The sequence below is a fragment of the Anguilla anguilla genome, chromosome 10, assembly GCF_013347855.1.
Source record: "Anguilla anguilla isolate fAngAng1 chromosome 10, fAngAng1.pri, whole genome shotgun sequence".
Taxonomy (NCBI): Eukaryota; Metazoa; Chordata; class Actinopteri; order Anguilliformes; family Anguillidae; genus Anguilla; species Anguilla anguilla.
In genome coordinates, this window is record NC_049210.1 from 29027459 (window position 1) to 29040423 (window position 12965).

General features: G+C 38.7%; 1 protein-coding gene across 6 annotated transcripts in view; it reads left to right on the forward strand.

Annotated features, from left to right (window-relative positions):
• Positions 1-12965, forward strand: part of morc2 (MORC family CW-type zinc finger 2) — a 109680-nt gene that overhangs the window by 48664 nt on the left and 48051 nt on the right. For all 6 annotated transcript variants that reach the window (XM_035380012.1, XM_035380014.1, XM_035380011.1 and 3 more), the window contains 5 exons: positions 1463-1531; positions 1684-1774; positions 1894-2002; positions 4640-4799; positions 9407-9518. In XM_035380012.1, the coding sequence (XP_035235903.1) occupies positions 1463-1531; positions 1684-1774; positions 1894-2002; positions 4640-4799; positions 9407-9518 (541 nt within the window). The remainder of the gene's footprint in view (positions 1-1462; positions 1532-1683; positions 1775-1893; positions 2003-4639; positions 4800-9406; positions 9519-12965) is intronic.

Here is a 12965-nt window from a genome sequence, read left to right on the forward strand (position 1 = left end):
TTAAAAAAAAATAGAAGAATTAAAAAAAACTTTAAAAGTCCGCTATCGGAATCTGCTGATTTGGCTTAACCGGCAACCAAAAAAAAAAAAAAAAGTCCTCGGTACATCCCTAATTAAAAGTGGTATGAATTCTAACAAAGCAGGTCACTACAACCCACTATGCTGTCACTCACTGCCCAGGGTACGCTAACTTGCCCCAATACTAACGGCTATTTAGCCCCCTATACAGATATGCCGAGCATTATTAGCAGAGACTAACAGTTATCTTATGACCAATGCGAATATAACTATAAAAAATGACACAACATAAATAATTCTAATGTTACAAGCAGGTATGTCTTTGCCTTTGTCTACACTTCATGCTTCCTCCTCCTCTTCTGATCTACTCCACAAATCCATGTAAGCAAGGCATTATTTTGCTTTTGCCATGCTGATGAGTTGGTTAAATTTTCTAAAAACCGATGGGGGGGGGGGGGGGGGAAGCAATTACGCCTAAACAGCTGCTTTGTATATTACTACTTAATGTTACGGTTGATTGCACAGCATTGTACTGAAGCAACAATTGAAGCTGTTGCTCAGGGCTCTTATTGAATTTGCTGTTAGAAATGTCAAATTAGACATGATACACCATTGAAAAGCTGTCTTCCCTCGCTTTCTATCTGCCTTTATTTCCTGATACGGATTGTTCAAGTCAATAAATGACCACTGAATCTTGAAAGGGACATCTTTAAGTGTAAAACGGATGATAAGATTGTAGATTGTATATTTATTCCATATTTAGTCATAGATATTGATAGTTCATTGATGTGGTATAATTACACAATAGTTCCTTTTGTTTATTCTGCTATTCAGTGTTTTTCACCACTGTATTGGCATACTTTTTTATCATGTTGCTATGACCGAGTACAAATTTTTGGTGGTTAAAGAATATTTTAATGAACTCCTAGATAGAAGTTATTGTCCAGTCTGTCATGCTTGTGGGGTGTAGTTGCAAATGTGACTGCAGGGAGGAGGTGCTTGTTAAATGGACGACCTGCGCAACAATGGTCGCACTTAGAAACTCTGTATTTTGAATAGTCGCTGTGTAGTGTCTACTAATACAGCTAGAACATAGCTTGTTTTTTCCAGTAGTAGTTTGGTTGTCGGAGCACTGAATGTCTGGGTTTAGCAATCTCAGGACACCGATGTCTTGGCCACTAGCGGGCTTGTGTCAAGGGGTTAAAGAGGGGTTAAATTACCATCTTTATCAACAAATTAGATGAATGCATGCTTCCATACAAGAAATTGCATGAGGAAATGGAAAATCTTTCCATAAGATTAGCTGATTTGTTCATGTTAGGATTATGTAAGGATCTTATTTACACAATCCTCAATTGCTTTATTGTACCCATGAGAAACATTGATATGGTGAAAATTCATCCTCACTCTCATATCTTTCTCATTGATGGTTTTCATAAAACAGAGAGCAGGCCAGACCTTCGAGGAGGTTTCATGCTATGTTTCCTTGATGATGGAACAGGAATGGACCCCAGTAAGTAAATATGTACATGCTTGTAGCAAGTAAAACGTGGTACAATCCATTGTTTAACAGATTACTATTCACCATGTTGTTCAATATATGTACAGTGACTCCTAGTATGTTTTTAAAATGTAACTGACCAGCTGAAATCACGTCACCTACAGATGAAGCAACTCATGTAATCCAGTTTGGGAAGTCCAGCAAGAGGTCCCCTGAATCAACACACATCGGACAGTATGGAAATGGGTTGAAATCGTAAGTGCTTGTGTCGGTTAGTGAGGATACCATTGAATGTTGAAGAAGTGGGTGCAAATGAATTTTGATCATTCCCTTTCTTCCCCTGTAATGTATTTGTGTATATGTTTACATTTCAGGGGGTCCATGCGGATAGGGAAGGACTTTATTCTGTTTACCAAGAAAGAAAACATGCTGACCTGCCTATTTCTGTCTCGGACCTTTCACGAGGAGGAGGGTTTAGATGAGGTGATAATATTACTGACACTTCTGTCAAAGTTTAGTGGAGTTATTTGATGCCTAATTTAGATTTTTGATTCGATTTTCAGGTTTTTTGTTAGTAATTATTAAAATGCCAGATGTAAGTGGAAATAACACGGCTTTTTGAGATGGTGGTGTATTTCAGCCACTTCACTTTGCAAAGCTAACGTTGCTTCTGTCTGCTGCCATTCATAGAGGTGGCACAGTTAGCATGCAGCACATAGATATTGTCTAATATTTTTGTCCTGGACAGACAAGGATGAAATTGGTATTAATCTTATTGTTTAACTATGGGTAAGATAGCCAAAATGCAAATTTTCCAAAAGATTGGACTATTCCTTTAAGAAAAATTAACTGCTTGTCTAAATTGCAATTGTGAACCAGGGGGGGAACCAGTGCCATAGGCTGATAAAACTTAGTATTGATATCTTCATCCTGAGGACAAACCTGAAGAACTGGCCTGAATATGCCACAGGGTGACTGCGACAATGGCAAGCAGTCAATCAGGAGGCCGACAACATAAATAGGGTGAACAGTGAAAATTATTTTATTAACATACAAAAAAAATAAATAATAATAATTACTAAACTAAATAAGCAAATAAAGAAACCAGGCAATCACTTCCCAAACGTTTCCTTCGGCAGTATCTTCACTCAATCACTAGCTCTCCCCTACTGACCCAAATGGTGGCCTGAAATACATTTTTAGCCCCCTCAGACCATACCATTCTTACTATTAAAATCAGTTAACTAAACAGAAATAATAAAAAGTGTAATTTGCTATCCCACATATAAAACATGAAAATACACAAACGCCCATTCAAAAAATATTTTTTATCTCACTACCAATACATCACAATTACACACAAAATATTTAAACCAATTCCCCCTCTGCCATGAACCACTGTGAACTACACTACCCACGAGGCATAAAACTACCATGATCACAGGTACAACACTCCTTTGCCCAAATTCTGCAGAAACGATTCACCATGAGTATAGCCGGGATTTCCTTACTACAGAATGTTTGAGATGTGATGATATAACTGGACATTAACATAGCGTATTGGAAATGCAAATTAATGTGTGCACCCATTAAAATGCATATAAACAGTTCACAATTATTAACACAATAAAATGTAATTTTTTTATATAAACCTGTAGAGATTATGGACTTGGTTTCGTTTGATTTGTACTGATAATCTCCCACACGATTTTAACAAACAAACAAACGTGAAACGGACATGGTATGGCGCATTTGCGATATAGGCCTAAGCCTATTAATTTTGTGACGCATTGTGATCTAAATTTGATGGCAAATAGGATGCATTCCTGTTGTTTTTGTACTTTTTGGAGTAGCTATGGCTTGTTTGAGAGAACTTTTGCTGCAGCAGTGTAGCAACTTGTAGCTGTTTGTATTTATCAGAACCGGCTGCCAGCTAGCTTTAGTGCCAGTTTTCCTTCTGTTAAATATGACTTTAATCACTAGTTTGTTACTTCTGCACCTCTGCAGCAAACAGTACAGAAGCAAAAATGTATTTGTAAATACTGTATATATTATGAATATTACTATATCTGCTGTCATTGCAGTATTAATGATGTATCCTCCATGATCGAACTTGGGAATGAATGGGGAACTAAAATTTGAAATGGGGGAAATTTGCACTTTGGATCTTTAATCTGATTGGTTATCACATCACAAACTTATTCAGTTCAGTGTTCCCCCAGTGCCATGTTCTCCTTCGCTTGTGGTTGCTTTGCCACCGTGCCTCGTTCCTAGCAGATGCGACAGATAGATGCTCATGAAAATGAAAGGAGACTATGTTGCCACCCAAAAAAATGCTTTTTGTTGGATGCAGTGTGGCTTCACCATAAGCTATGTGAGGCGGTAGTAAGCCCAGTTGATGTGGATGGATTTTTTGCAAAAAAACACTTAAATTCCAGAGTTTTGTAACTCGGAATGTTAGGTATACAAAATTAAAATTACTCCTATTGTCTCCTGACATTTTAAAACACTGTGTGCATTAGATATGTGTAATGCTCTAACACAAAAAATGTATGTTGCTCTTAACATTTCAAGATGTCAAAACTTTTTAACAATCAGTAACTTTTCACTCTGGATAAACTCACATACTCCCAAAAAATTAAGTGCAAAAAGGTTTGCTAAATCCTGGACTACTTACAATTAGAAAAAATACAATGATATAACTGCATTTGGGCCCTCGCACAAGATGTCTGTGTGACCTTTTGTACAAGTATGATATTTAGAAAATTTAGAAATCATAATGCACATGACATGAGTTTCATGTGATCAGTAACTAAACGCAGCTATTGCCTGTTTATTAAAATAATACTTTTACTCTACAAACGTGAACGTTTATAATGTTTATACTAGTAGTGTTTATACTAATAACAGTAATATCAATACATAATAATAATCATGATTCATCAAATCATCCCGGTGTTGTCTGTGCAAGGAGGTTGATGGGCACAATTTTTTGTGTGGTGTAACGTGATTTCTGTTTCGTTTGTACTCCCATTTGACAGATGGGAATGCTTTTTTGGTTTTAGCCATCAATCTTGATGTCTGACACAGTAGAAGGAGAGTTTTAATCTTTTCCCTCAGGTTATTGTTCCTCTTCCCACCTGGGACAATCAGAATAAGCAGCCAGTCACACAGGATCCAGAAAAGCATGCTATTGAAACTGAGCTCATCTACAAATACTCACCATTCAAAACGGAGGCCCAGCTCATGGAGCTGTTTAAGAAAATTGAAGGAGACAGTGGTAAGTCCTATATTGTCCAGACTGTCAGTTATCAGTCTCCTGTTATATTGAATTGCACTTGAACTCAAGCATGTATACCCAGAGGCCTATCAAATGTTTCTATTTTTTGTTTCCTGTTTTCATATTATTGCAGTTATAGTGATATTTCTAGCTAGCTAACCCTTGCTTTTTGAAAATGTCACTTGGGTTTTTCCTGGCTCAAAATAGGGCTTAGCTGGTGTCATTGTGTGACAGTGACTGCGGCTGGTCCAGGTTTACTGTCATTCTCAACTCGATCATCCCTATATTTAGCTACATTTAGAATGTAAAGTTCTAGTCTTTAAGAGAACACCACAATGCATTGAGATGTAGGCTGTATAAAAATGAAATGCGTGACAAAATTTTTTAAATTGGAACTATTTTAATATTCATCAAAGGGGCTGTGTCCCAATATAAAGTCAGCTGCCTCGGTGCCTGCAGGCTTAGAAAGCAGCACCTTCTGCAGGCATTATCCTAACAGTAAAGGAACCTCAAAAGGAAACAAGTTTGGGACGCACTTTGAAGGCAGGATGACGTCACACACAGTTTGCGTGCTCGCACGAGATCAGCATTTACTGTTACAGCTGATGCCTTTAACTTTCCAACTGACAGACTCTATGCAAATAAATGCGGATTCTGTCGTTGTAGCCAAAATTGTTCTGATTCTCTAATTAACGGAAAACAAAATTTGTTTTATGTTCAGCTGACTACATAACTAGCCACTAGTTTGGCTACTTTTTTTGGTTTTAACCAGATTATCATGATTTCAGTTGTTCGCTGTATGTTCTAGCCAAGTTAACGCTAGCTACGTTGTTCTCTTGGGAAGTAATATGATTACAAGTAAGTTCGCTGGCTAGTTCCGTTTCACTGACTGAGATTTAAAAACATTAAATACATTATTCCAGTGCATTAAATGATTAAAATTTACTTTTAGGTGTGACTATAACAAATGATCGCGTTCACTGTATATTCACATTTCCACTGCTTCACTTGTTTGAGCTGCCATTAATTTAACGGAAGTGAGAAGTCTGAGGAAAACGCAAAGACCTATGGGATAGCCTTCCAGCTGAAGGATGCATCAGAACTGCCTTCAGATTTAACCAAAATAAGGCACTTTAGAAGGACGCATTTTTTGATGACTTCGGTTTGGGCATGTCTACGAAGGACAAGTGTGAAAATAGTGAAGATGCTGCTTTCTAAGGCAGCTGACTTCGTATTGGGACACAGCCCGGGTTACATATTGTTCAATTGCATTGCATAATGATCTATAAATGTATGTTAAAAGTCAGAAGATGTGACGTAAATAAACAGACAGTTGCCCTATAAAGACACAAAATGGCAAAAATTTTCGAAGTTGAAAATCATGTCAGTAGCAGACAGTTTCATTCTTTTATGCAATTAAGCAGATTCAACTGTAGTTCATTTAGCATGTGTAAGGTTATACGTAAACTTGAAAGCACTCAAAACTTTAAATTTTTGGCACAATCCCGAGTGACCCTGACACCGGCATGAGATTTTTCAACTCATACATTCAGTGCTCTTGCAACCAAACTATGAAAACACAAACTCTGTGCTCCGGCTTTATTCGTAGATGATTTGGGACAACTATGCCAAAGCCGGAGTTTCTAAGTACCACCATTTCTAGTACCACCGCTAGTCGTCCATTTACCAAGCACCGCCTCTCTACAGTCAAATCTGCAACTACACCCCTCACCCACGACATACTGGACAATACTGTCTATCTGGGAATTCATAAAAATATTCTTTCACCACTAAAAATTTGTATTCCGTCGTAGCAACAAGATAAAGCGAACAATAGCCATAAGATATGCCAATACAGCAGTGAAAACGCTGCTCACTGAATATCTAAATAAGACAATTTTTTCTAAAATTATACCGTGTCATTCTACTGTCAATATCTGGGACTAAATATGGAATAAATTACAACCTTACTGTGACAAGATGAGTGCCACTCCTCTGAACTTCCAACACACAGAAACACGGGAAACCACAAGTTCTTTCCGCACTTACGTGCTTTTTTATTTCAGCCGATCTGGCTTTTGATATATTTACACCAGACACGGTTTTTCTTTCCGTTGTCCTTTTTTTATATAACGAACGTACGTTTCCTGCATAAAACCGATGCGGGTTCCTTTTCCGCTGGCAGCTTCTTTTTTCAGGACTCCCGGTCTCCGCTTTTAAATCCTCAGGCTCACTGTTGATCAATCAGAGGCAATCAGCGCAATCAAACAATTAGCAATTATCGGCGCTGATTACCTCCACCTGACAGCTGTGACGTTGGATCCGAGAGCCGCTCCTGTCACTCTCTCTCTGCAGCCGACGCCAAACCACGCCCACCCTACCACACTTACCATTCGTTTTATGCATAGAGATTTCCCTTCGAGTCTGAATGGTCATATTTTGTCTTGGACAATCCATTTGTGAAATATATGCTCATTTGTGACGCCTGGGTACCTTCCAAGATAGCTGTGCGTAATACCACACATGCCGTTTACGGTGTTGTCGCCCTTTGTAGTACAATCTGGCTTGATTGGCAATTACTCTATCCAATCAGTGCCAGAATAAGCTTTCTAACGATTTATAACATGTCTAATTTTACTGTAGAATTGCGCTTTATGGCCCAGACTGACCGAAAGTTTTGAATCATTATGCCTGCCTTATGCATTCACTCTGTGGTAGCAGTAAAATACGTTGCATTCAGCAAAACGTTATCTATGAGTTTCGCCTTTTTTGGAAAATATTATTATTCTTGAGGACTTCTGAGCATGGCTAATGCTTATGTTTGCTGATAGACCTAGCTGATTTACTGTTTTCTGGACAAAGTCAGAAGAAGAGAACGACAGCATTGATTCTCTGTCACTAGCCGTGTTTCCATAAACGTATTTTGATGCGCATTTTGCCATTTTGCGCATTTTGCAATTCATGGAAACAGCAAAATGCGCAAAAAGTACCTCAAATTCGCAAAAAAGTTTTTACGCACGCTTGAAGTGGATTTTGCCTTTTTCGAGAAAGAGTTAATGAGCAAAATGAGAAATGGAAACAGTTTTTTTGAATAAGTTCTGACGTAGCGAACATTTAAGTCACATGACTGATCAGCTGTTTCCGTTGTCGGCGTCTTCCCGGATATATATGGCCCTTTCTGCGTGCATTAGAATCATTGCATTTCTTTCTCTTCGTCTCCAGACAGCATGAAACATGGCAAATACTAGCTGACATGAAAGAACAATTACAACTTGCCCAACTGAAAGTAATTCCTGAAGACCTCTCTCCATTTTTCGCTGTAGTTTTTCGCTCGCAGACTTGTTTTGTTTCCGGTTTGCAGCCTCTTCTTCTACTCTATTTATTACAGCCATGCGTAATGTAGCCTATACCGCCAACTTCTGACGTAACTACGCTTTGCGTAGCCTGGTTCATTCACTCCAAACCAGATAATGGAAACACTCTTAATTCGCATTTTCTTTTTTTTTCTTTTTTGTGATATTTCAAAAGTTTACTTGACAATTTAATGGAAACGTGGCTTCTGTCTACTGAACACAAATAAGATTTCATAGTCTACATGTAAGTGTTGCTACTCAAAATATTTTGGTTATATACATTTTTTTTTTTAAATCAAGTGTCTTTAAATAGGTTAGTGGTATTTTATAATGACGATATTTCACGCTGTAATGTGAGCGTTGTTTGTTGCTCTGTTGGTAGCTTAGTAGCACCAGATGTAACGTGAGCTGGAACGTCGCCAAAATGTGGTGGACGATTGAATATTGTTTTAACCCCTTAGCGCACATGCCAAATCTGGCCTATCCTTGCCCATTTAGGGGGTACCCTATTTAAATATTTATAACTCCATAATAGAACATAATGTTGCATCATAACCAAGGAAAATAAATAATGCAAAACTGCTGCATTCAATTCCGAACTCTCTCTCTCTTTCATTTGTATTACTACTATGTTATTTTCTCATAGTGGTTTTATTTTTGGCGTATTTATCATTATGCATCATTGTTGACTTAGTGTGGATTATCTTGATTGCAGATGGAACTCATAAAATAATATGGCTATTAAATAGTTCCACAATGTAAATAAGGCTCAACAGCAGATCTCTTGGAAGTGAAAGGCAGACAGGACATCAAATGATTTATCAACTTTTGGAATAAAAATGTTTGTTTACAAAGCATTATCTCTGCATTAGCAAGTATGGAATTTGGGTTCATATACTCTTCTAGTATTCACATGGCTGTAAAAAACAGGTGGTCTATAGCTGGTGAATTCCTGAAATTGCTGCAACATTATGATTTTCTTTTACATCCCTATCTCTTTTTTGTTGCAGGCATTAAAAATTCTGAAGAGATTCTGAAGAGATGTTAGTTGGAATTGAATTTAAATGATGTCTTGTCTTATTTGGTTTCAGGTTTTAAAATAAACCAAACTGGTTTTGCGCATAGTTTAATACCTTATGTTTGTTTTTCTGTTTATTCTGAAATGGCCAAGAATGGAACGTTGTTCAATTTATTACTTCAGGTCCTGAGCTCATAGAGTGTAGCATGTCCCACAATGTCACCTGTTTTTTTCAGGGACCCTGGTCATAATCTATAATCTGAAGTTGATGGACACCAGGGAACCCGAGCTGGATGTGGAGACAGACCACCAAGACATCCTGATGGCTGGGACAACCCCAGAAGGAGTGTCAGTGAAAGCTATTTATTCATATGAGCCAATTGAGGTTTTGGGGAATGTAACATGCAGAAAATCTGTGGCTTACCCTTGAAAATGCCCCAACAGGATTAGTCTTCGGTAAAACTTTGATCACTTTGTCACAATGCAGTGCTTTTTGATCTGGCAGCAGCTGTTAGTTTTCAGTAAAATCGTTGCAATACTGTGTGGTTTGTTGGATTGTTCATACTTTTGTGGTGAGGCGTCACTATTGGAGAAAGGCAAAAGTGTCATTTTTATTGGTGTTCAGGGAAGAAATCTGGTATTGAGCTTTGTTTGGTATGATAACCTAAATTGGGAAGGCAGGTATGCCTATATACCCATTCTGCTAACAACATATTGTTTCAACTACTCCATTTCATAATTTCTCCTCATTTCTCTCATACTACTGTTATTTTCTAATATGCAAAGATTGCTGGGACATATGCGTGTGCTGCTATTCTCCCCTGTCTAGCTAAGCAAAACAGTGAACAGCAAAGCATATCAAAATGCCTTATAAACCATAGAAACTCTGAAAGTGCATCTCAACGAAATAACTGAAAACAGAACAGGACAGTAGGGTACACAAGTTGCGACCTACGGAGCTCAAATTCTTTTGTCAGTGAAGGCTCGTTGTATGGCCGTCAGATGAGTGAGGACATACACGGGATATTTTTGTTCATTTTCTAATGGTGCAAGCTTTCTTTTTATACTTACGCCACCGCACCTTTTGTAAAAGCCATTGTTTTACATATATAGCAAAGCGAAAGTGCTAAACGTACACGTTCATCACACTGTACAAATTCACACAAGGATAGCCATGATCCACAACCGTTTCTTGAAGGGTTACTTCACATTTTTACACCCAGCTCCGCTGTTCGAATCGAATCGTGTCTCCCAATCAAACCAGTCTACATTCGGCACTGCCTACGCTGTATGCGTGTTTGCATATATCTATGTGTACGCATACTTCTCATTGTGTACATTTATATGCATTTTTATGCCTCCGCGACGGCACAGCCGTGGCCGGAGGCATTATGTTTTCGGGTTGTCCGTCCGTCCGTCCATCCCGATTATTGCAAGGATGAACTGATTAGATTTTGGTGGTCAAAAGTCAAAGGTCAAGGTCACTGTGACCTCACAAAATACGTTTTTGGCCATAACACAAGAATTCATACACTAATTATGACAAAGTTTCACACAAATGTGTAATAGGATAAAATGATGAAGTGATGACATTATATTTCCAAACGGTCAATCTAGCCAGGAAAAGGAACCAGGGAAGGAGTGAATTATCACATGCATAAAGCCTTTCCTCCTGGCTAGACCCCATTGTTTAGAGATTGTACTTAAGCTGTGCCTTTTCAAATGCAAGCTCTCCCCTGTGACTTAGGGGCCGAGAGCCATTGGAAAGCAACCCTGGGTGACTAGAAGTTATAATAAGGAACCAGGGAAGGAGTGAATTATCTCATTCATGAAGGCTTGATGAAGTGATGACATTTTATATCCAAACTGGCTACTGGTTAGCGGAGGCATACAACCGCGAGGCGGTATTTCTAGTTAACAATATGTTTTTATGCATAGAGATATCCCATTCAAGAATCAGTGGTCATTTGTTTTGAGCAATCCATTTCAGAAATAGACACGTAAGTAGGTATTTACATCAGCAACTCGCAAACCCCAATGTTTTCTTTTGCCTTTGTAACTCACTTTTCAGTTTGTTCTTATTTGAGTAATAACTCTTTTATCCAATAGAGGACAGTATGGGCTTTCCAGTGGTGTATGGTATGTCTCATTGTTTTATAGTGACACTTGATAGCCGAGCGCAACAGCATGAATGGTTGCTTCAGCACAGCATTGCACAGTCAGCTGTAATGTTACGCAATAGTATACAAGCACCCATTGAGGCGTAATTGTTGTTTTCCTTTGGATTTTGGAAGATTTTACTCATTTTGCCAACTTATCAGCGTGACTAAAGCTTCTCATGCTGGCATAGATTTGGGGAGTAGGTCAGACGAGTCAGAGGAAGAATGAAGTCAAGTGAGAATACATACAAACATGTTGAATATATGCAGACGGGTGACAAATTAATGGAAAAACCAACATAAAATATCTTGGTAAGGTGTTGGGCAGCCACAAGCTACCAGTACAGCTTCAATGCACCTTGGCATAGATTCTGCATGTTTCTGGAACTCTACTGTAGGGATGGAACACCATTCTTTCAAAAGATATTCCCTCATTTTGTGTTTTGATGATGGTGGTGGTGAGTGCTGTCCAACAGGTTGGTCCATAATCTCCCATAGATGTTCTGTTTGGTCCAGTTGGGTTGAGTTAATCTGTTTACTGTGAAGGCCATAGCATAAGATTCACATGATTTTCATACTCATCAAACCATTCAGTGACGCCTCGTGCCCTGTGGATGGGAGCATTGTCATCCTGGAAGAGACTCCTCCAATCAGGATGGAAATGTTTCATTGTAGGTTGAAGGTGATCGCTCAGAATAACTTTGTATTGATTTGCAGTGACCCTTCCCTCTAAGGGGACAAGTGGGCCCAAACCATGCTAGGAAAATGCCCCCCACAGCGTAATGGAGCCATCGGACCCGTTCACTGTAGGGGTCAAGCATTCAGTCCTGTACCGTTCTCTTGATGCATGCCACACCTGCACTCCTTCACTTGTTAAAAATATAGTAAAGGTTGATTCATCTGACCATATCAATTTTCTCCACATCTCTGTAGACCAGTGCCTATGGTTTTTGCGCCTCAGAACTCTCAAATGTGCATTCATCTTTGTAATGAGGATTGTATGCACTGCAGCCCTACTATAATATCCCTCACTGTGTTGTTGTCGACACACTGTTCCTGCTGACACAGACTGATCACATTCTGTATTAACATTCTCAGTCACTAATGCACTAATGCACATTGCACACAACTTCATGGTCATCGAATGTGCGCGTTTGACTAAAATTTCCAACCCTATTTACTGATGGCTTTTCCATAGATCTAAATGCAAATCACTTAGTCACTGTTCCTATTGAGACACTAGCCAGTTGAGCAGTATTTTTGACTGAAGCTCCTGTCATCTGTGCCCCAAAAATGCATGCCCACACAAATGATTACCGAAGTTTTTCCATCATAGCAAAGTCTTAATGCTTAAACACAGTCAGTGTCAGATAAAAGATTTTTATTTTCAACTCACAAGTGTTGCATGCCCTCAAAACCTATATACCACGACTTTGCTGTATATTCCATTCTGATTGGCTGGAACTTGTGCATTATTTTTCTGTATACGCCTGGTAGTGAATTAACGCCTACAAAAGTTCAGTCACTGTTCTAAATGAATGCCCATCAGTCTGACTCGATAAATAAATGAATAAATAAAGTGGAACTTTGTAAGAGAAAGCAAGCCAAGTTACATTATCAAGTGTCAGCATGATGT